Source organism: Oncorhynchus mykiss, chromosome 10 (genome assembly GCF_057628025.1).
Source record: "Oncorhynchus mykiss isolate SJ-2025 chromosome 10, ASM5762802v1, whole genome shotgun sequence".
NCBI classification, from domain to species: Eukaryota; Metazoa; Chordata; class Actinopteri; order Salmoniformes; family Salmonidae; genus Oncorhynchus; species Oncorhynchus mykiss.
Genome location: NC_143031.1, coordinates 70582666 through 70602555, shown reverse-complemented (window position 1 = coordinate 70602555; position 19890 = coordinate 70582666). Strand labels below are relative to the sequence as shown.

At 42.8% G+C, this 19890-nt stretch overlaps 1 protein-coding gene across 1 annotated transcript; it reads left to right on the top strand.

Annotated features, from left to right (window-relative positions):
• Positions 1–76: 76 nt before the first annotated feature.
• LOC149980178 (putative E3 ISG15--protein ligase HERC6) lies at positions 77–18426 on the top strand. Its single transcript, XM_090187729.1, has 23 exons — positions 77–398; positions 7235–7391; positions 7539–7621; positions 7977–8204; positions 8350–8441; positions 9850–9977; positions 10098–10255; positions 10431–10480; positions 10602–10693; positions 10888–10947; positions 11055–11157; positions 11290–11473; positions 11658–11809; positions 11981–12082; positions 12260–12358; positions 12703–12882; positions 12982–13122; positions 13532–13698; positions 13800–13869; positions 13956–14026; positions 14376–14559; positions 14847–14949; positions 15337–18426. Exons 1-23 carry the CDS (start codon positions 179–181, stop codon positions 15546–15548), a joined length of 3036 nt encoding a protein of 1011 aa, XP_090043855.1. The 5' UTR covers positions 77–178; the 3' UTR covers positions 15549–18426.
• Positions 18427–19890: the final 1464 nt, after the last annotated feature.

Here is a 19890-nt window from a genome sequence, read left to right as displayed (position 1 = left end):
GATCTTAAGAAGATAAATTGTAGAAATAGTTGGGGTTTAGACATAATTACGACTTTATGGATGTGGTAACTAGTAGCTCTCTCTCTCTCACACACACACACACACACACACACGTAGAGCCCAATATAGCCAACCTATGTGGACCACACTTTAGTCATCAGTCAATCATCACATCATCATGTTCTGCTGGGGAGACGGTTCGAGTGGACAGTTTGGTCTAAACTTTGAGAATGTGTCTCTTCCGATAGCAGGGAATATATTCTCTGATAAAGTCACAGAAATTGCTTGTGGGGAGCAACACACTTTATTTCTCACCGTAGATGGCAGGATCCTATCATGTGGGCGCAACTCAAAGGGACAACTTGGTAGACAGAAGAAAAGAGATTCAAAACTACCAGGTAATAAATACATCATTTAATTATATCTGACTATTTGGGTGTAAGGATCGCTATGTAGGCTATTTCGAATTAAAGCGCTGCTAAAAGGATGCTTGCTTCTGAATTATTTTATTCTTTATAATTATGCTAACATTTCTGTTCACTTTATTTTTCATAATTACAGATGATATTAAAATGTGTAGTAGCCGATATTTAGCTTAGTGAACTTTACCACAACTTTCAGAAATTGGAACACTATCCCTCAATAAAACTACAACATCGGCTCAGTTTCAGTTTCGTTTCTCCATCCAAATCAGAAGAACGAAGGTGAACTGTTGCTATGTTCACAGACATCATAAACAAATTATTAAAGTCAATCAAAACAATTGCACACCTCGGTGAACTAATTTATCATCAGGGTGTTAAACTGCCCTAGTGGCACCAGGGAATCCAAATGTAAGGAATTCTGTAGGTGATTTAAATGTGAAGCGTTAAAAAAAATACAAGCGGATTTACAGTTGAAGTCGGAAGTTTACATACACCTTAGCCAAATACATTTAAACTCAGTTTTTCACAATTCCTGACATTTAATCCTAGTAAAAAATCCCTGTTTTAGGTCAGTTAGGATCACCAATTATTTTAAGAATGTGAAATGTCAGAATAATAGTAGAGAGAATTATTTATTTCAGCTTGTATTTATTTCGTCTCATTCCCAGTGGGTCAGAACTTTACATACACTCAATTAGTATTTGGTAGCATTTCCTTTAAATTGTTTAATTAACTTGGGTCAAACGTTTCAGGTAGCCTTCCACAAGCTTCCCGCAACTGTCAGGTGCGTGAATGAGGACCCAAAAGCGAATTAACAAACAGAGTTTCTTTAATGATGAACACACGTGGGCTCAGATGGACAGGTAGATTCCGACAGGACAGGACAAGGTTGCAGCAAACACGATGATAGTCTGGTTCAGGCATGAGACACACAAACAAGAATCCGACAAAGACAGGAGCAGAAACAGAGAGAGATATAGGGACCTAATCAGAGGGAAAAAGGGAACAGGTGGGAAAGGGGGTGAATGAGGTAGTCAGAGAAGACAAGGAACAGCTGGGGGAAAGAGGGACAGAAACGGTAACCTAGTACGACCAGCAGAGGGAGACAGGGTGAAAGGAAAGGACAGAAACAAGACACAACATGACAGTACATGACAGTACCCCCCCACTCACCGAGCGCCTCCTGGCGCACTCGAGGAGGAATTCTGGCGGCAACGGAGGAAATCATCGATCAGCGCACGGTCCAGCACGTCCCGAGAGGGAACCCAACTCCTCTCCTCAGGACCGTACCCCTCCCAATCTACGAGGTACTGGTGACCACGGCCCCGAGGACGCATGTCCAAAATCCTACGGACCCTGTAGATGGGTGCGCCCTCGACAAGGATGGGGGGGGGGGGGGGAAGACGAGCGGGGGCGCGAAGAACGGGCTTGATACAGGAGACATGGAAGACCGGGTGGACGCGACGAAGGTATCGCGGAAGAAGAAGTCGAACTGCGACAGGATTAATGACCCGAGAAATACGGAACGGACCAATGAACCGCGGGGTCAACTTGCGAGAAGCCGTCTTAAGGGGAAGGTTCTGAGTGGAGAGCCAAACTCTCTGACCGCGACAATATCTAGGACTCTTAGTTCTACGCTTATTAGCAGCCCTCACAGTCTGCGTCCTATAACGGCAAAGTGCAGACCTGACCCTCTTCCAGGTGCGCTCGCAACGTTGGACAAAAGCCTGAGCGGAGGGGACTCTGGACTCGGCGAACTGAGATGAGAACAGCGGAGGCTGGTACCCGAGGCTACTCTGAAAAGGAGATAGCCCGGTCGCAGACGAAGGAAGCGAGTTGTGGGCGTATTCTGCCCAGGGGAGCTGTTCTGACCAAGACGCAGGGTTGCGAAAAGAAAGAATGCGTAAGATGCGACCAATAGTCTGATTGGCCCGTTCTGCTTGACCGTTAGACTGGGGGTGAAAGCCGGAAGAGAGACTGACGGAAGCCCCAATCAAACGGCAAAACTCCCTCCAAAATTGAGACGTGAATTGCGGACCTCTGTCCGAAACGACGTCCGACGGAAGGCCATGAATTCTGAAAACATTCTCGATGATGATTTGTGCCGTCTCTTTAGCAGAAGGAAGCTTAGCAAGGGGAATGAAATGAGCCGCCTTAGAGAACCTATCGACAACCGTAAGAATAACAGTCTTCCCCGCTGACGAAGGCAGTCCGGTGACAAAATCTAAGGCGATGTGAGACCACGGTCGAGAGGGAATGGGAAGCGGCCTGAGACGGCCGGCAGGAGGGGAGTTACCGGACTTAGTCTGCGCGCAGACCGAACAAGCAGCCACGAAACGACGCGTGTCATGCTCCCGGGTGGGCCACCAAAAACGCTGGCGAATGGAAGCAAGCGTACCCCGAACGCCAGGGTGGCCGGCTAACTTGGCAGAGTGAGCCCACTGAAGAACGGCCAGACGAGTAGGAACGGGAACGAAAAGAAGGTTCCTAGGACAAGCGCGCGACGGCGACAGGCGATGAGAAAAATACGCGCATGGGTGGACCTTGTCGTCAGAGAGGGAGCGCTGAGAAAGAATGGCTCCCACGCCCACCTCTGACGCGTCAACCTCGACAACGAACTGTCTAGTGACGTCAGGTGTAACAAGGATAGGTGCGGATGTAAAACGATTCTTGAGGAGATCAAAAGCTCCCTGGGCGGAAACGGACCACTTAAAGCACGTCTTGACAGAAGTAAGGGCTGTGAGAGGAGCTGCCACCTGACCGAAATTGCGGATGAAACGACGATAGAAGTTCGCGAAGCCGAGGAAGCGCTGCAGCTCGACGCGTGACTTAGGGACGGGCCAATCAATGACAGCTTGGACCTTAGCGGGATCCATCTTAATGCCTTCAGCAGAAATAACAGAACCGAGAAATGTGACGGAGGAGGCATGAAAAGAGCACTTCTCAGCCTTCACAAAAAGACAATTCTCTAAAAGGCGCTGGAGGACACGTCGAACGTGCTGAACATGAATCTGGAGTGACGGTGAAAAAATCAGGATATCGTCAAGGTAAACGAAAACAAAGATGTTCAGCATGTCTCTCAGGACATCATTGACTAATGCCTGAAAGACAGCTGGAGCGTTAGCGAGGCCGAAAGGAAGAACCCGGTATTCAAAGTGCCCTAACGGAGTGTTAAACGCCGTCTTCCACTCGTCCCCCTCCCTGATGCGCACGAGATGGTAAGCGTTACGAAGGTCCAACTTAGTGAAAAACCTGGCTCCCTGCAGGATCTCGAAGGCTGAAGACATAAGAGGAAGCGGATAACGATTCTTCACTGTTATGTCATTCAGCCCTCGATAATCTATGCAGGGGCGCAGGGACCCGTCCTTCTTCTTAACAAAAAAAAACCCCGCTCCGGCGGGAGAGGAGGAGGGGACTATGGTACCGGCGGCAAGAGCTACAGACAAATAATCTTCGAGAGCCTTACGTTCGGGAGCCGACAGAGAGTATAGTCTACCCCGGGGGGGAGTGGTTCCCGGAAGGAGATCAATACTACAATCATACGACCGGTGTGGAGGAAGAGAGGTGGCCCTGGACCGACTGAACACCGTGCGCAGATCGTGATATTCCTCCGGCACCCCTGTCAAATCACCAGGCTCCTCCTGTGAAGAAGAGACAGAGGAAACAGGAGGGATAGCAGACATTAAACATTTCACATGACAAGAGACGTTCCAGGAGAGGATAGAATTACTAGACCAATTAATGGAAGGATTATGACAAACTAGCCAGGGATGGCCCAAAACAACAGGTGTAAAAGGTGAACGAAAAATTAAAAAAGAAATGGTTTCGCTATGATTACCAGAAACAGTGAGGGTTAAAGGTAGCGTCTCACGCTGAATCCTGGGGAGAGGACTACCATCCAGGGCGAACAAGGCCGTGGACTCCCTTAACTGTCTGAGAGGAATGTCATGTTCCCGAGCCCAGGTCTCGTCCATAAAACAGCCCTCCGCCCCAGAGTCTATTAAGGCACTGCAGGAAGCTGACGAACCGGTCCTTGTAGATGGACCGACAAGGTAGTGCAGGATCTTGAAGGAGAGACAGGAGTAGTAGCGCTCACCAGTAGCCCTCCGCTTACTGATGAGCTCTGGCTTTTACTGGACATGAAGTGACAAAATGACCAGCAGAACCGCAATAGAGACAGAGGCGGTTGGTGATTCTCCGTTCCCTCTCCTTAGTCGAGATGCGGATACCTCCCAGCTGCATAGGCTCAGCACCCGAGCCGGCAGAGGAAGATGGTAGTGATGCGGAGAGGGGGGCAACGGAGAACGCGAGCTCCTTTCCACGAGCTCGGTGACGAAGATCAACCCGTCGCTCAATGCGAATAGCGAGTTCAATCAAGGAATCCACGCTGGAAGGAACCTTCCGGGAGAGAATCTCATCCTTTACCTCTGCGCGGAGACCCTCCAGAAAACGAGCGAGCAAAGCCGGCTCGTTCCAGCCACTGGAGGCAGCAAGAGTGCGAAACTCAATAGAGTAGTCTGTTATGGATCGATTACCTTGACATAGGGAAGACAGGGCCCTGGAAGCCTCCTCCCCAAAAACAGATCGATCAAAAACCCGTATCATCTCCTCCTTAAAGTCCTGATACTGGTTAGTACACTCAGCCCTTGCCTCCCAGATTGCCGTGCCCGTCCAGTAAGGAGAGATATGACGTAGGCGACACGAGCAGTGCTCCTGGCGTAAGTGTTGGGCTGGAGAGAAAACACAATATCACACTGGGTGAGGAACGAGCAGCATTCAGTGGGCTCCCCAGAGTAACACGGCGGGTTATTGATTCTGGGCTCCGGAGATTCGAAAGCCCTGGAAGTGGCCGGTGGATCGAGGCGGAGATGGTGAACCTGTTCTGTGAGGTTGGAGACTTGGGTGGCCAGGGTCTCAACGGCATGTCGAGCAGCAGACAATTCCTGCTCGTGTCTGCCTAGCATCGCTCCCTGGATCTCGACGGCTGAGTGGAGAGGATCCGAAGTCGCTGGGTCCATTCTTGGTCGGATTCTTCTGTCAGGTGCGTGAATGAGGACCCAAAAGCGAATTAACAAACAGAGTTTCTTTAATGATGAACACACGTGGGCTCAGATGGACAGGTAGATTCCGACAGGACAGGACAAGGTTGCAGCAAACACGATGATAGTCTGGTTCAGGCATGAGACACACAAACAAGAATCCGACAAAGACAGGAGCAGAAACAGAGAGAGATATAGGGACCTAATCAGAGGGAAAAAGGGAACAGGTGGGAAAGGGGGTGAATGAGGTAGTCAGAGAAGACAAGGAACAGCTGGGGGAAAGAGGGACAGAAACGGTAACCTAGTACGACCAGCAGAGGGAGACAGGGTGAAAGGAAAGGACAGAAACAAGACACAACATGACAGTACATGACAGCAACAAGTTGGGTGAATTTTTGCCCATTCCTCCTGACAGAGCTGGTGTAACTGAGTCAGGTTTTTAGGCCTCCTTGCTCTCACATGCTTTTTCAGTTCTGCCCACAAATTTTCTATAGGATTGCCACAACTTTGGAAGTATGCTTGGGGTCATTGTCCATTTGGAAGACCCATTTGCAACCAAGCTTTAACTTTCTGACTGATGTCTTGAGATGGTGCTTCAATATATCCACATAATTTTCTTTCCTCATGATGCCATCTATTTTGTTAAGTGCAAAGCAACCCTACAACATGATTCTGCCACCCCCGTGCTTCACGGTTTGGATGTTGTTCTTCGGCTTGCAAGCCTCCCCCTTTTTTCCTCCAAACATAACGATGGTCATTATGGCCAAACAGTTCTATTTTTGTTTCATCAGACCAGAGGACATTTCTCCAAAAGTACGATCTTTGTCCCCATGTGTGGTTGCAAACCGTAGTCTGGCTTTTTTATGGCGGTTTTGGAGCAGTGGCTTCTTCCTTGCTGAATGGCCTTTCAGGTTATGTCAATATAGGACTCGTTTTACTGTGGATATAGACACTTTTGTACCGGTTTATACCAGCATCTTCACAAGGTCCTTTGCTGTTGTTCTGGGACTGATTTGCACTTTTCACACCAAGGTACATACATCTCTAGGAGACAGAATGAACATGGTACCTTTCAGGCGTTTGGAAATTGCTCCCAAGGATGAACCAGAATTGTGGAAGACTACAATTTTTTTTCTGAGGTCTTGGCTGATTTCTTTTGATTTTCCCATGATGTCAAACAAAGATGCACTGAGTTTGAAGATAGGCCTTGAAATACATCCACAGTTACACCTCCAATTGACTCAAATTATGTACATTTTCTGGAATTTTCCAAGCTGTTTATAGGCACAGTCAACTTAGTGTATGTACACTTCTGACCCACTGGAATTGTGAAACAGTGAATTGTAAGTGAAATAATCTGTCTTTAAACAATTGTTGGAAACATGACTTGTGTCATGCACAAAGTTGATGTCTTAACCGACTTGCAAAAACTATAGTTTGTCAACAAGAAATTTGTGGAGTGGTTGAAAAACAAGTTTTAATGACTCCAACCTAAGTGTATGTAAACTTCCGACTTCAACCGTACCTAGTTTGGTGGGGACCCGAGGAAACTCAACCAACCCTGTGAAAGGGTTTGGGATCTCATGTTTTTATACTTTAACAACGAAATTAAGTAAGTCAGAAGCTTGTGTAGTAGGGCTTTATTAACAAAAAGGGAACAATGAAGTGACTGGACTCTTCATGCATTAAATTCCATGGCATTTCTGGCATTTAACCCTTTCTAAGACATTGAACATCCAAATTAAACTGCATGTGTTCTACCCGTTTCAGCCCCAGTGGAGGGTCTGGGGGTAGTGGTCTCTGTGGCTTGTGGTCAGGACCACTCTGTTGCTGTGTGCGCGTCAGGACAGGTGTACTCCTGGGGGGCAGGGGGTGAGGGACAGCTGGGCATCACCCTTACTACTGTCTCCAAAGCCCCCAGGCCAAGGCAAGGAAACCTCAACTTAAACTTGAAATAGATATTGATAGTTAAATATCATCCATGATTTACATTGTCAAGTAATGAGAGCCCTCTTGGATTCCACTGATCACTAACAAAGACAAAATGTACTAGATGTCTCCTTTTTTTTCACAGACCAGTTCCAATACCTTCGCCCTTGCCGATAACAGTGATACAGGTTGCTTGTGGAAATTCCCATTCTTTGGCCCTGACTAAAGGTATAACATACTGTACCTACTGATGTCTCTCACACAGGCTGCATTCCATCTAAACTATGACAACCACATGCATCAGTTAGACTACACTTAGAAAAAAAGGTGCTGTCTTAAACCTAAAAGGGTTATTCAGCAGTCCCCATACGAGAACCCATTGGAGAATCCTTTTTGGTTCCAGGTAGAACCCTTTTGTGTTCCATGTAGAACCCTTTTTTCAGAGGGTTCTAAATGAAAACCAGAAGGATTCTACCTGGAACCTAAAAGGGTTATCCTATGAGGACAGCCAAATAACTCTTTTGGAACAATTTTTTCTAAGAGTGAACATCAAAAGGACAGGTCATTTCTTTGTCTTCTACAGGAGGACAGGTGTTCTCATGGGGTCTGAACAGCCATGGACAGTTGGGCCTGGGGAAGGGAGTCCCTCTGCAGCCCATACCTGCCCTGGTGCGCTCCCTCATAGGGGTCCCAGTGACCCAGGTAGCAGCCGGAGGAACTCACACTCTGGCCCTCACCCTCCCAGGCCTGGTCTACTGCTGTGGGGCGAACAGGGCTGGGCAGCTGGGACTCAACCGTGTGGATGAGAAAGGTACTACGACACTCTACCTCTCTTTGTACGCTACTTGTATAAAAAGTTCATTTGAACTTGGATTCCTTTGTTATAACCACTAAGTCATTTTCCAGATGTATTATATAGAGTGGGAATATTGCATGATGCTTGTTCCCCCTGCCAGGCCGGTTCAACATCTGTGCTGTGCCTGCTCTCAGAGTCTTGGGGGTTTTCTTCATCAGCTGTGGAGAGGCACATTCTGCTGTTCTCACCAAGGTATCATACTATTACTGTGGAGAGGCACATTCTGTTGTTCTCACCAAGGTATCATACGATTACTGTGGAGAGGGACACTGTTGTTCTCACCAAGGTATCACACTATTACTGTGGAGAGGGACACTGTTGTTCTCACCAAGGTATTATACTATTACTGTGGAGAGGGACACTGTTGTTCACACCAAGGTATCACACTATTACTGTGGAGAGGGACACTGTTGTTCTCACCAAGGTATCATACTATTACTGTGGAGAGGGACACTGTTGTTCTCACCAAGGTATCACACTATTACTGTGGAGAGGGACACTGTTGTTCTCACCAAGGTATCACACTATTACTGTGGAGAGGGACACTGTTGTTCTCACCAAGGTATCATACTATTACTGTGGAGAGGGACACTGCTGTTCTCACCAAGGTATCACACTATTACTGTGGAGAGGGACACTGTTGTTCTCACCAAGGTATCACTATTACTGTGGAGAGGGACACTGTTGTTCTCACCAAGGTATCACACTATTACTGTGGAGAGGGACGCTGTTGTTCTCACCAAGGTATCATACTATTACTGTGGAGAGGGACCCTGCTGTTCTCACCAAGGTATCACACTATTACTGTGGAGAGGGACACTGTTGTTCTCACCAAGGTATCACACTATTACTGTGGAGAGGGACACTGTTGTTCTCACCAAGGTATCATACTATTACTGTGGAGAGGGACACTGCTGTTCTCACCAAGGTATCACACTATTACTGTGGAGAGGGACACTGTTGTTCTCACCAAGGTGTCACTATTAATGTGGAGAGGGACACTGCTGTTCTCACCAAGGTATCATACTATTACTATGGAGAGGGACACTGTTGTTCTCACCAAGGTATTATACTATTACTGTATTTTTACTGAAGGTCCCAAGGGAGATGTTGGTGTGAAAGGAAACAAATACTACGGCAGTTCATTCGTTCATAAAAGTATTTAATGTCCTAAACAGTGGGCCCACTGGGAGATGGTTCTAAACACAAAGTCAGCAGCCTCGAAGATACAATTCATCACATATTGGTAAATAAAGCCAGTTATATGAAATTACCTTGAACAGAAGTGAAAAACAAATGATCAAGCGCCTGGATACACAATGAACCATACAAGTTGTTATCTGAGTGCATGAATACAGTCTCACACTAAATGAGAAGTTACAGTTTATTACAGAATAGAAAGTCACAGGTTATACAGAATATGTCCTGATTATGGCTGTTATTACAGATCAAGCCTCAGGGCTACCAGAGTAAAGGTCGACCCTTCAATACTATTATACTGTCTCTTTAAGAAGTGATTAGGGCCCTGACCTGGCCAGACCAGGAACAACTCTGGGCCTTGACATGTCAACAACTGGTTCTGGTTCTTTGTGGTCTTTAGGGTGGACAGGTGTTCACCTTTGGAAAGGGAAGCCGAGGCCAGCTTGGGCACAACGCATCAGCTAACGAACTCCTACCCAAACTGGTAGAGGGTATGGATGGACTGGCCTCACAGATAGCATGTGGCAGGTAATGACCAATAGCATAATGCTACTTATACACATATATACACATATAATAAACAGATAGGAAACCAATCTTGAACATTCTCAGTCTGACTGTGTTTTTGTCTTACTGTAACTCTGCCATCCATCACACCCTGGTGCTGGGGTCCTCAGGTCAACTCTGGGCCTTTGGCAGTGGGGTCAAAGGTCAGCTAGGGACTGGCATTACGGAGGGCTGCTTGCGACCCACCTCAGTGGTGCTGGAAAGGGCTTCTGGTGGGGCAGCAACAGTCATACATAACGGTACCAGATACAATGTCTATTTTATTGTCTTTTATTCTCTTTTGTATTTGATTCTATTCAATTATATAATGCAGCTACATACTGACTATGACGTTTTTGGGTGACTGAATTAGAACACATACTGTTTAACGAGACTTGACGTCCCTACAACCTCTTCTTTTCTTTTTTTTACCAGACATGAAGATATCAGTGGGATGGAATTCAAACTTCATTTACACCACTGAGGTAATGTTTCTGACCTTTTATACCTCAGTAAAAGGGAGACTGGAACATTCTAAATGTCTCAAGCAGCTAATTCATGTTTGAGATATTTGAAATTCTTATATTGCTTTATCTTCCTTTGTAGAGTTCTGAAAGAGAACAGCCAATCGGGAGGTTAGATAAAGCCAAGCTGCAAAAATGGCTGTCGATGGAGCAAGGAAATTCAGAGGCGCAAAGGTTCATTTATTATTATATTTATTTACGTTGAATATTAAAACATACAATCCACCATAGACAAAGGTTCTTTGCTAGTTAAAAAAAAAAAAAACTAGCAAACTCAAAATGAAATAAAAAAACATTTATTTTAAAGTTGTATTTCTTGTAGTATAATTGTACTGAAACATCAAATATGTCCACATTTGTTCCAACAGAGAAATATCCTTGATGTTCTCAACAAGTTCAAGTCTTGTGGCCAGTTTCACCAAAGCCAGGTAAGCTATTTTAAAATGGAATGTTTGGATAGTTTATAATGAACACTGTGTGTGTACAGTATGTTGTGTCAATGATAATACTATACCCATGCTATACCCTCTACCAGTGAGTCTCCATCAACTAAAGCTGCAGGAGCTTTAAGAGTGGACCTAGAGGCTGCTAACCATGCTTTTGATCAGCTCTTCAACATCCCATGGATCAGGAAATCAGCTAAGACTAACTCACTCTTCAAAGACTTAAACAAATATCAACAATCTATTAAATATCAATATATATTTTGAATGGAGGATCATGATAGCATAATGTAACTCTCTTCATGTCTATATATATTCTCCATATAGGTAAATATATTGCCACTGGTGGACACTCTTTGCAGTTCAGCAGCTGTCATCAAGTCACCAGAGATCTTTATGATACTACCCACAATCCCTCTTCTCCACGATGGCCAGAATGTCATGAACATGGTCATGGCTTTAGCAATAGTTATCGCTGAGGATCTGAATGAAACGGCCATGAAAATTTTAAGTAAATAACATCTGACCTTTTCAGTTTATCAGCAAAAATGGCATCAGTATCATTTTGAAGAATTGTATTATAATAGAAGCATAGCTGACACTGACACATGACCATATATTATAAGATAATATTTTTTTTGCACAGGAAATATAATTAACATATTTTGGACTTGTATTCATGTGTCATGTTATAGAAGACTGGTGGTCGTCACTGGAGCCTTCCATCATGACTAAGCACATTCTGATGTGGAAGAATGCCCTGTCATTTATGCTGAGGAACGGTCTTCTGGCTACCCACAACCCCGGAGTCAAATTCCTGCTGGAAGCCCTCAAGTACCTCCACAGAGTCAGTGTTTGTGTCAATCATTTTTATAATCCTCCTGTGACCATTTTCTGCCGTCTCTGTCATTATTGTTGATCATGCCCCAACATACTTCATATTGTGAACTGTTCACTTCCTCATGTGCAAGGGACATGTGCAAATTTATTTTGATGCTGACATTATGTTATTTCAAAGGCAAACAAAAGGGCCAGAAGAACCCAGGAAGTTCCCGCCAGTACCTTTTATGTGGAAGAGATCAACAATGTGAATCTTTGGCGCTTTTGGTCAACAAGGGAGGTAATAAAATAACCAAATCATCTGTAAATTACTCAAATGTTAGAATTATAATGTGGTGGATGCCAATCTGGTTTCACTTGTCCAGTTCTTTCAGTGCAGATTGATGGAATGAGACAGAGATGGAACCCATGTAGACTATTGAGATGCACTTTCATTTTTCTTTTGTGTCACTTCTAGGACACAGAGGTGACACCAGTCATCTTTTGCCGTTACCCATTTGTGTTGAGTCTGATCTACAAGATGGCGATTTTCAACAACAATGCACTTTTTACTAAGGTATACTGTGTTATTCCACTGGCTGTTTTAAATCCTTTTAATTAATCTTTGTTTTCAAGTATACCATAGCCTACCCAGTGGTTTCCAAAGACCAGTCTGTATATCACTCTAAATAGACCCTGGAGCTGACCCTGTATATAGCTTACTTACTTTCTCGTGTTCTTATTTCTATTTCTTGTGTTTATGTTCTACTTAACAGTAAAAATATATATATGTGTATATATAGTACTACTGATATTGAATACTGCATTGTTGGGAAAATGCAAGCAGGAAAGTTATTTCACTGTACTTGTGCAAGTGACATACATTTTTTTTTTAAACGAGTGTATATTTATATATTGCAGGAGGTTCACCATCTCACCCACCTGCAAACAGTGATGTATCCTTCTGGAACGTGCCCAGACAACCCAGAATCTCCCCCTGCTCCAGTCTTCCAGTTGACCTTAAGGCGCCCGTCACTCATCGAAGACACCTTCAGACAACTGGGTGCTGCAGATCACGACTACTTCCAGAGAGAACTTGTGGTAAAATTATGACAACCTGAATTAAGAAAAGCTTTTTGTAAGACTACAAGACAATGTCAGAACTCAACCTAAACGTTCCTCTGATGCTTTATCACTCAGGTGCAGTTTGTGGAGGACATGAAGCTGTCGCTCGTCAACATAAGGGACTTTTTCCTCCATGTGTTTGAAGAGCTGTTGGCCTCAGAGTCTGAGATGTTCATGTACAACGACACCAAGACACTGGTCTGGTTCCCTGCCAAGGTAAGAACTAGAATTAGGGAATTACGATTTCATTACTGTATAATAAATCACTGCACTTTCAAGCAAATTAAAATAGTTGAGTAATGGAATAATATTCTAAAAACAATCTAAATACATTTAGTCAGTTAATAGCAACAGAAAGAGATTCAACCACTACAGCAGTGCCACTATCTACACTGTATTAATCAATACAGTATTGTTTACAAGTATAATCACCATCACTCCCTACTCTCTTCCTGATGTACCAAGGTTTTATAGTTGTACACATTCACAGCTAAAAGCTGAATTGCAGTATACAGACAACATAATACAACAAAGGAGATACAAGTTATTTGAAGAAGAATGGTGCCTGTTCTTGTTTATTCTTGATCTCTGCCTTGACTCATGTGCCACCTACCCTTACTACCAGCCCAGAGTGGAGGAGAAGAGCTACTTCCTGTTTGGTGTCTTGTGTGGCATGGCCCTGTACAACCACAACATTGTACACCTGCCCTTCCCTCTGGCCCTGTTCAAGAAGATGGTGGGGGTCAAGCCCTCACTGGAGGACCTGAGAGAGTTTGACCCTGTTGTGGGAGGGTACGTTTGTATTTTAGAATGTACATTTTAGCATTGAATTAGTGTCCCTTAGAAACGGATGAAAATGTTTCAACATTAATTTATTTTCGCTGTAATTGAAGGAGTTTGCGGTACCTCTTGGAGGACTACACTGATGATGATGTTGAAGAAAACCTGGACATGACCTTCACCGTATGTATAATATTGAAACTGATTGAGCAATGAAATATCCCTAGATACAGTATGTGAATAGTGGTAAAACTGTTTATTTTCATCAGGTGATCTGGGATGACCAGAAGGTGGAGCTGGATCCCAAAGAAACAGGAAAACCAGTCACAAGTTTTAACAAGTAAGGCTTCAGCAACTTTTACTCTTACAGATGTAAGATCTTAATGTGATCACTCTGTTGCAGGAGAACATTCCTGCAATGCAGGACATTTTAAAAGTGTAGAATATATTTGAGGTTTAAAAAGGCTTCAGACTTGATTTTCCCTTACAAAAAAATGTATCAACCCCTACAAAAATGTCCAATAATTATAATCAACATAATAATTCACATTTCCTGTTGCTGCAGGGTTATTTTCCTGCTCTAGCAAACTGGCTCACATTACAGTCTATTGTCTGTAATGCATAATACAAGGTTGCAATTTTAGAAGTTAGAAATTTCAACAATAAAATACAATTCATTATTTTGACAGGAAGCAGTTTGTTGATGCCTATGTGAAACTCGCCTTCAACCAATCAGCGGAGAAGGTGTTTGAAGAGTTCAGGAGAGGCTTCTTCAAGGTGTGTGACAGGGACGTGGTGGAGTTGTTCCAGCCTGAGGAGCTCAGGGGAGTCATGGTGGGGAAAGAGGACTACGACTGGGACACGCTCAAACAGGTCTATCTATATACAACCATCATTCATTACTCAGTGTGGGGCTGGGTGCTGACTTGAGAAATTAAGGCATAAATCAGTCAGTGTTGATGCATTTATATCAATGGGGGATTTCCTTTGATGTCAAGTTATGGGTGCGTATCTCAAGTTAGGACTGGGACTAGGAGATAATGTGCTATACATGGTGCTTTGTGACATACTGTGTGACTTTGAGTGGTGAATCGTTTAAATGGCATGCAAGTTTAATATTGTTTAATTATTGCTGCCATTTGTTTGATTTGTATATCCAGAACACTGTGTATGATGGAGAGTATCATGCCAGACATCCCAACATCATCACATTCTGGGAGGCTTTTGAGGAACTGACAGATGACCAAAAGAAATCTTTCCTCCGTAAGTATTGCACTAAATTGCTCTCGGTTGAGTAAAACTGGAGGAACCATAAAGTCTTTCATAATGCTGGTTCAAGGTTTTGTCTGCATATTTGAACTTCCTGTTCCACAAGAGCTTTTACCAAAAAAATGTGTCTGAACACATTTGACATTTTAGTAATTTAGCAGACGCTCTTATCCAGAGCGACTTACAGGAACAATTAGGGTTAAGTGCCTTACTCAAAAGCACACAACATATGTTTCATCTAGTCGGTTCAGGGATTCAAACCAGCTACCTTTCGATTACTGGCACAACACTCTTAATGGCTAGGCTACCGGCAACACAAATAAATTCACTATGTTTCTTCCCATTCAGTCTTCCTTTCACGATCTATCCCCTCCTTCTCAGTGTTCCTGACGGGCTGTGAGCGCGTTCCTATCCTGGGCATGGACAAGATCCAGATGACTGTGGCAGTTCTGCAGAACTCTACTGAACTACATTTCCCAGAATCCCATACCTGCTACTTCCTACTCTTTCTGCCCATCTACCCCTCCAAGGAGATGATGCTGGCCAGGCTCAAAGAGGCGGTGGCCCACAACAGAGGCTTCTGGAAGGAGTAATGGACATTATATATAGGCTACTGCTGTGTTAATTATTTCATTCAATGTGTTTCTTACATGTCAATATATCTCTTCAGTTTAGCATATGATTTTGGTTGTGTTGATATAGCCTTTATCTAGGTTCAGATTTTACACTTAAAAAAAAAAAACTTTTAAACCTTGGCTTTTTCAAGTGAACATTTTAAATTTGCAAATGTTTAGGCTATGTATAGGCTTACCGTGTTATTGGAAAAAACTATCCTTGACTTAAAGTCCACTAATTTTGAATGTGAGTTATGAAAAAACATTGATTTATTTAGGCATTTTATGTAATTCTGTATGGGAACATCCTTTTTTCTGGACTGCATTATATTTTGACATTCGTGTCTGTATCTTGTGTTCTTTTAACATAATAATTATTTATGTATCTAAATAATACAGATATTAGTTTCACCTTAAAGTATTTTCTTTCATAATTGAGTATTCCCTCAAATGCTGAGCAGTGGTGTGGTTTCTCCAACAACCTGCATAACCTTCCCAGCTAGCACATAACGTTCTGAGAACTATATGTTTCTTCTTCGTTTTGCATACAACCTTCCCTTAACATTTCCTTGTGGTTCTATTTAAAATAAATTGTTCAGAGATCGTTAAGAAACAATGTTCTTCTATGGGAATTTCCATACTTCAGCATAATGTTTTCTGCAGCTTTCCTCATGGTTCTATTTAAATCAGGGATGGGCAACTTTGATGGGGTGGGGGCCTCAAAAAAACAGAACTCATCATGAGGGGTGACAATTCTGCACATTTTGCCATTGGGCATACAGAAAATGTTGCCGTTTTAACGCACATTTATTGCAATCCTACACAGTTTGACATGGGGCAGAGAGAAGATACATTTTTTGACCAATGGGCCCCATCCCGGTCGGTAATTCGACCATACAGTTGAAGTCAGAAGTTTACATACACCTTAGCAAAATACATTTAAACTCAGTTTTCCACAATTCCTGACATTTAATCCTAGTAAAAATTCCCTGTCGTAGGTCAGTTAGGATCACCACTTTATTTTAAGAATGTGAAATAAATATAATAGAATAATAGTAGAGAGAATGATTTATTTCAGCTTTTATTTCTTTCATCACATTCCCAGTGGGTCAGAAGTTTACATACACTCAATTAGTATTTGGCAGAATTGCCTTTAAATTGTTTAACTTGGGTCAAACGTTTCGGGTAGCCTTCCACAAGCTTCCCGCAATAAGTTGGGTGAATTTTGGCCCATTCCTCCTGACAGAGCTGGTGTTACTGAGTCAGGCCTCCTTGCTCTCACATGCTTTTTCAGTTCTGCCCACACATTTTCTATAGGATTGAGGTCAGGGCTTTGTGATGGCCACTCCAATACCTTGACTTTGTTGTCCTTCAGCCATTTTGCCACAACTTTGGAAGTATGCTTGGGGTCATTGTCCATTTTGAAGACCCATTTGCGACCAAGCTTTAACTTCCTGACTGATGTCTTGAGATGTTGCTTCAATATATCCACATAATTTTCTTTCCTCATGATGCCATCTATTTTGTGAAGTGCACCAGTCCTTCCTGCAGCAAAGCACCCCCACAACATGATGCTGCCACCCTCGTGCTTCACGGTTGGAATGTTGTTCTTCGGCTTGCAAGCCTCCCCCTTTTTCCTCCAAACATAATGATGGTCATTATGGCCAAACAGTTATATTTTTGATTCATCAGACCAGAGGATATTTCTCCAAAAAGTACGATCTTTGTCCCCATGTGCAGTTTCAGTCTGGCTTTTTTTATGGCGGTTTTGGAGCAGTGGCTTCTTCCTTGCTGAGTGGCCTTTCAGGTTATGTCAATATAGGACTCGTTTTACTGTGGATATAGATACTTTTGTACCTGTTTCCTCCAGCATCTTCACAAGGTCCTTTGCTGTTGTTCTGGGATTGATTTGCACTTTTCACACCAAAGTACGTTCATCTCTAGGAGATGTTGCTGACATGGGTTAAGTGCATGACTGCTGATGCGAAACCAAATTTTAAAGTTGCACTTTGTGTATTTTATTATTCTAACTCCCAACAGTAAGTTGAGACTGAGTGAGCTCATGTATTTTTTATATATACACTACCTTTCAAAAGTTTGGGGTAACTTAGAAATGTCCCGTTTTTTTGTCCATTAAAATAACATCAAATTGATCAGAAATACAGTGGAGACGTTGTAAATTACTATTGTAGCTGGAAACGGCAGATTTTTTTTATGGAATATCTACATAGGCGTACAGAGGCCCATTATCAGCAACCATCACTCCTGTGTTCTAATGGCACATTGTGTTAGCTAATCCAAGTTTTTATAATTTTAAAAGGCTAATTGATTATTAGAAAACCCTTTTGCAATTGTGTTAGCACAGCTGAAAACTGTTGTCCTAATTAAAGAGGCAATAAAAGTGGCCTTCTTTAGACTAGTTGAGTATCTGGAGCATCAGCATTTGTGATTTCAATTACAGGCTCAAAATGGGTAAGCAAAAATGTACGTTCCCTCAACTGCCAAGGAACCAAATGTGCTAGCTGGTGTGTCTGGTACTTTACTATTTATATTTTTGACTTTGACTTTTACTTCACTACATTCCTCAAGAAAATAATGTACTTTATACATTTACCCTAGCACCCAAAGTACTTGTTACGTTTTGAATGCTTAGCAGGACAGGAAAATGGTCCAATTCTGTATACACAAAGATTTTCATGTTAATGTGTTTGGTTATCTATGTCGTTAATAGTTTCTTTTAAAGAAAAGTAGTACATTTGATATGTTTGAAGCAGACAGTATGAGTAGATCTAATTATTTAATGTCAAATCATTATTTAGTCAAAAAGATTTAAAAAATAAAAGAAATCAGTTAAATCTATTTTCTACAGACAGACCTGCTCCTATTGATTGCCTGAATCTAAAGAAGACCATTGTTGTTTCCTGTGGAGTGGCGCATACTGCCGTTCTGACATTTTTTTACACAACAATATTTCAGAAACAATTTAAAACTTCAAAAATGGATCGAAATGCAGTAAATGAGCTTCAACTTCAGACCTCACTGTGACCCTTAAATACCATAGCAGGCTGTAAGACAAAAAAACACACACACTTTAGCTTTGGGGAAGAGGGTTTCAGGTGGGCGAATGGGGTAGGCTATGGGGGGTGATAAGTGCCGGAATTAAGCCTCGTGAAGCTACTGATACCTCTCACGAAGTCACCTAACGTCTTCCTAGTGCCATAAAATACCAGCATGAATTAAAATGGACTGTCAACGGAGACCACTTTTTTTCTAAGGTGTCAAACTGCCAGCACGTTCACGTCACGTGACAGGTTCACGTCATGTATACGTTGTGTTCACGTCATGCAACGTGGCGCTGACACGTCACGTGTCAGTTTGCTTGTAAGTTTATTATGAACGATCTTACCCCGAATGTCTTAAAAATGTCTACATGTGTTAAGCGTCAGTTTAAGTGACTAGTTTATTATTAAAGATCTCAACATGAACGCCTTACAAACGTCTACATCTACATGATTTTGTAAAAAACATTTTTCATTGCCAGAGTAATCTAATCAATTTAATTTGTCGATTTAGCTAAAATAGGCATATCACCTCTTCCGACTTCAGTGCATTCAAGACAACTGGGAACTCTGAAAAAAACGAGCTCAGACTGGGAAAAATAGTTTTGAACGGTCATCCAACTCGGAATTCCAATTCAGGCATCTTTCTCTGACCTGAAAATCACTGGTGTCATGATTTGACCTCGCTTTTTCACCAGAGTTCCCAGTTTAACGGTTTAATAAACACAATCACTGACACCATGCAATCCTTAGGCTATACATTTCTGTGCAGATGTCTTATGGTTAAAAGCAGGGCTCGAATTGAGGGGTTATGTGAGGATATAGGCCTAACCCTTGTTATAGATACAGGTAAAAAGCATATGCTACCCCTTGTTTAATTAGCCTGAGAAAAACAACCGTCCAGAATATGTAAAGTGATCTAGGGTATAACTCCACGATTATTTCCACATAGGCTAGTAGACTATCGAAGGTCTTGAACAGCCTCAACATCATTTCTTGGTAGACCTAGAGGCTTATGAAAACATTCACTTTTAAATGAAAGCAAGTGTCACTATCACAGGACAATATGGTTGTTTTATTAAATGCTCCGCAATGTAGAATATTAGTGGTAGGCTATGCTTACAGAAAAATACCATAATCTTAAAATCGGTGTGGGTCTATCCATACACCTAACAGATAAACACAACAATAGATTGACTAGGATCGTTTGACTTTCCCCCGCGTTATATTTGTTCCCAATTAGGCTAAATGTAGTCCTATTA

What these genes read in the sequence shown, in the direction of transcription:
- LOC149980178 (XM_090187729.1), top strand. Translation starts at nt 179, where the DNA reads ATGTTCTGCTGGGGAGACGGTTCGAGTGGACAGTTTGGTCTAAACTTT. An exon ending in TCCAAAGCCCCCAGGCCAAG is followed by an intron (nt 7,392 to 7,538) that starts GCAAGGAAACCT and finishes TTTTTTTCACAG; the next exon opens with ACCAGTTCCAATACCTTCGC. An exon ending in ACTTCCAGAGAGAACTTGTG is followed by an intron (nt 12,883 to 12,981) that starts GTAAAATTATGA and finishes TTTATCACTCAG; the next exon opens with GTGCAGTTTGTGGAGGACAT.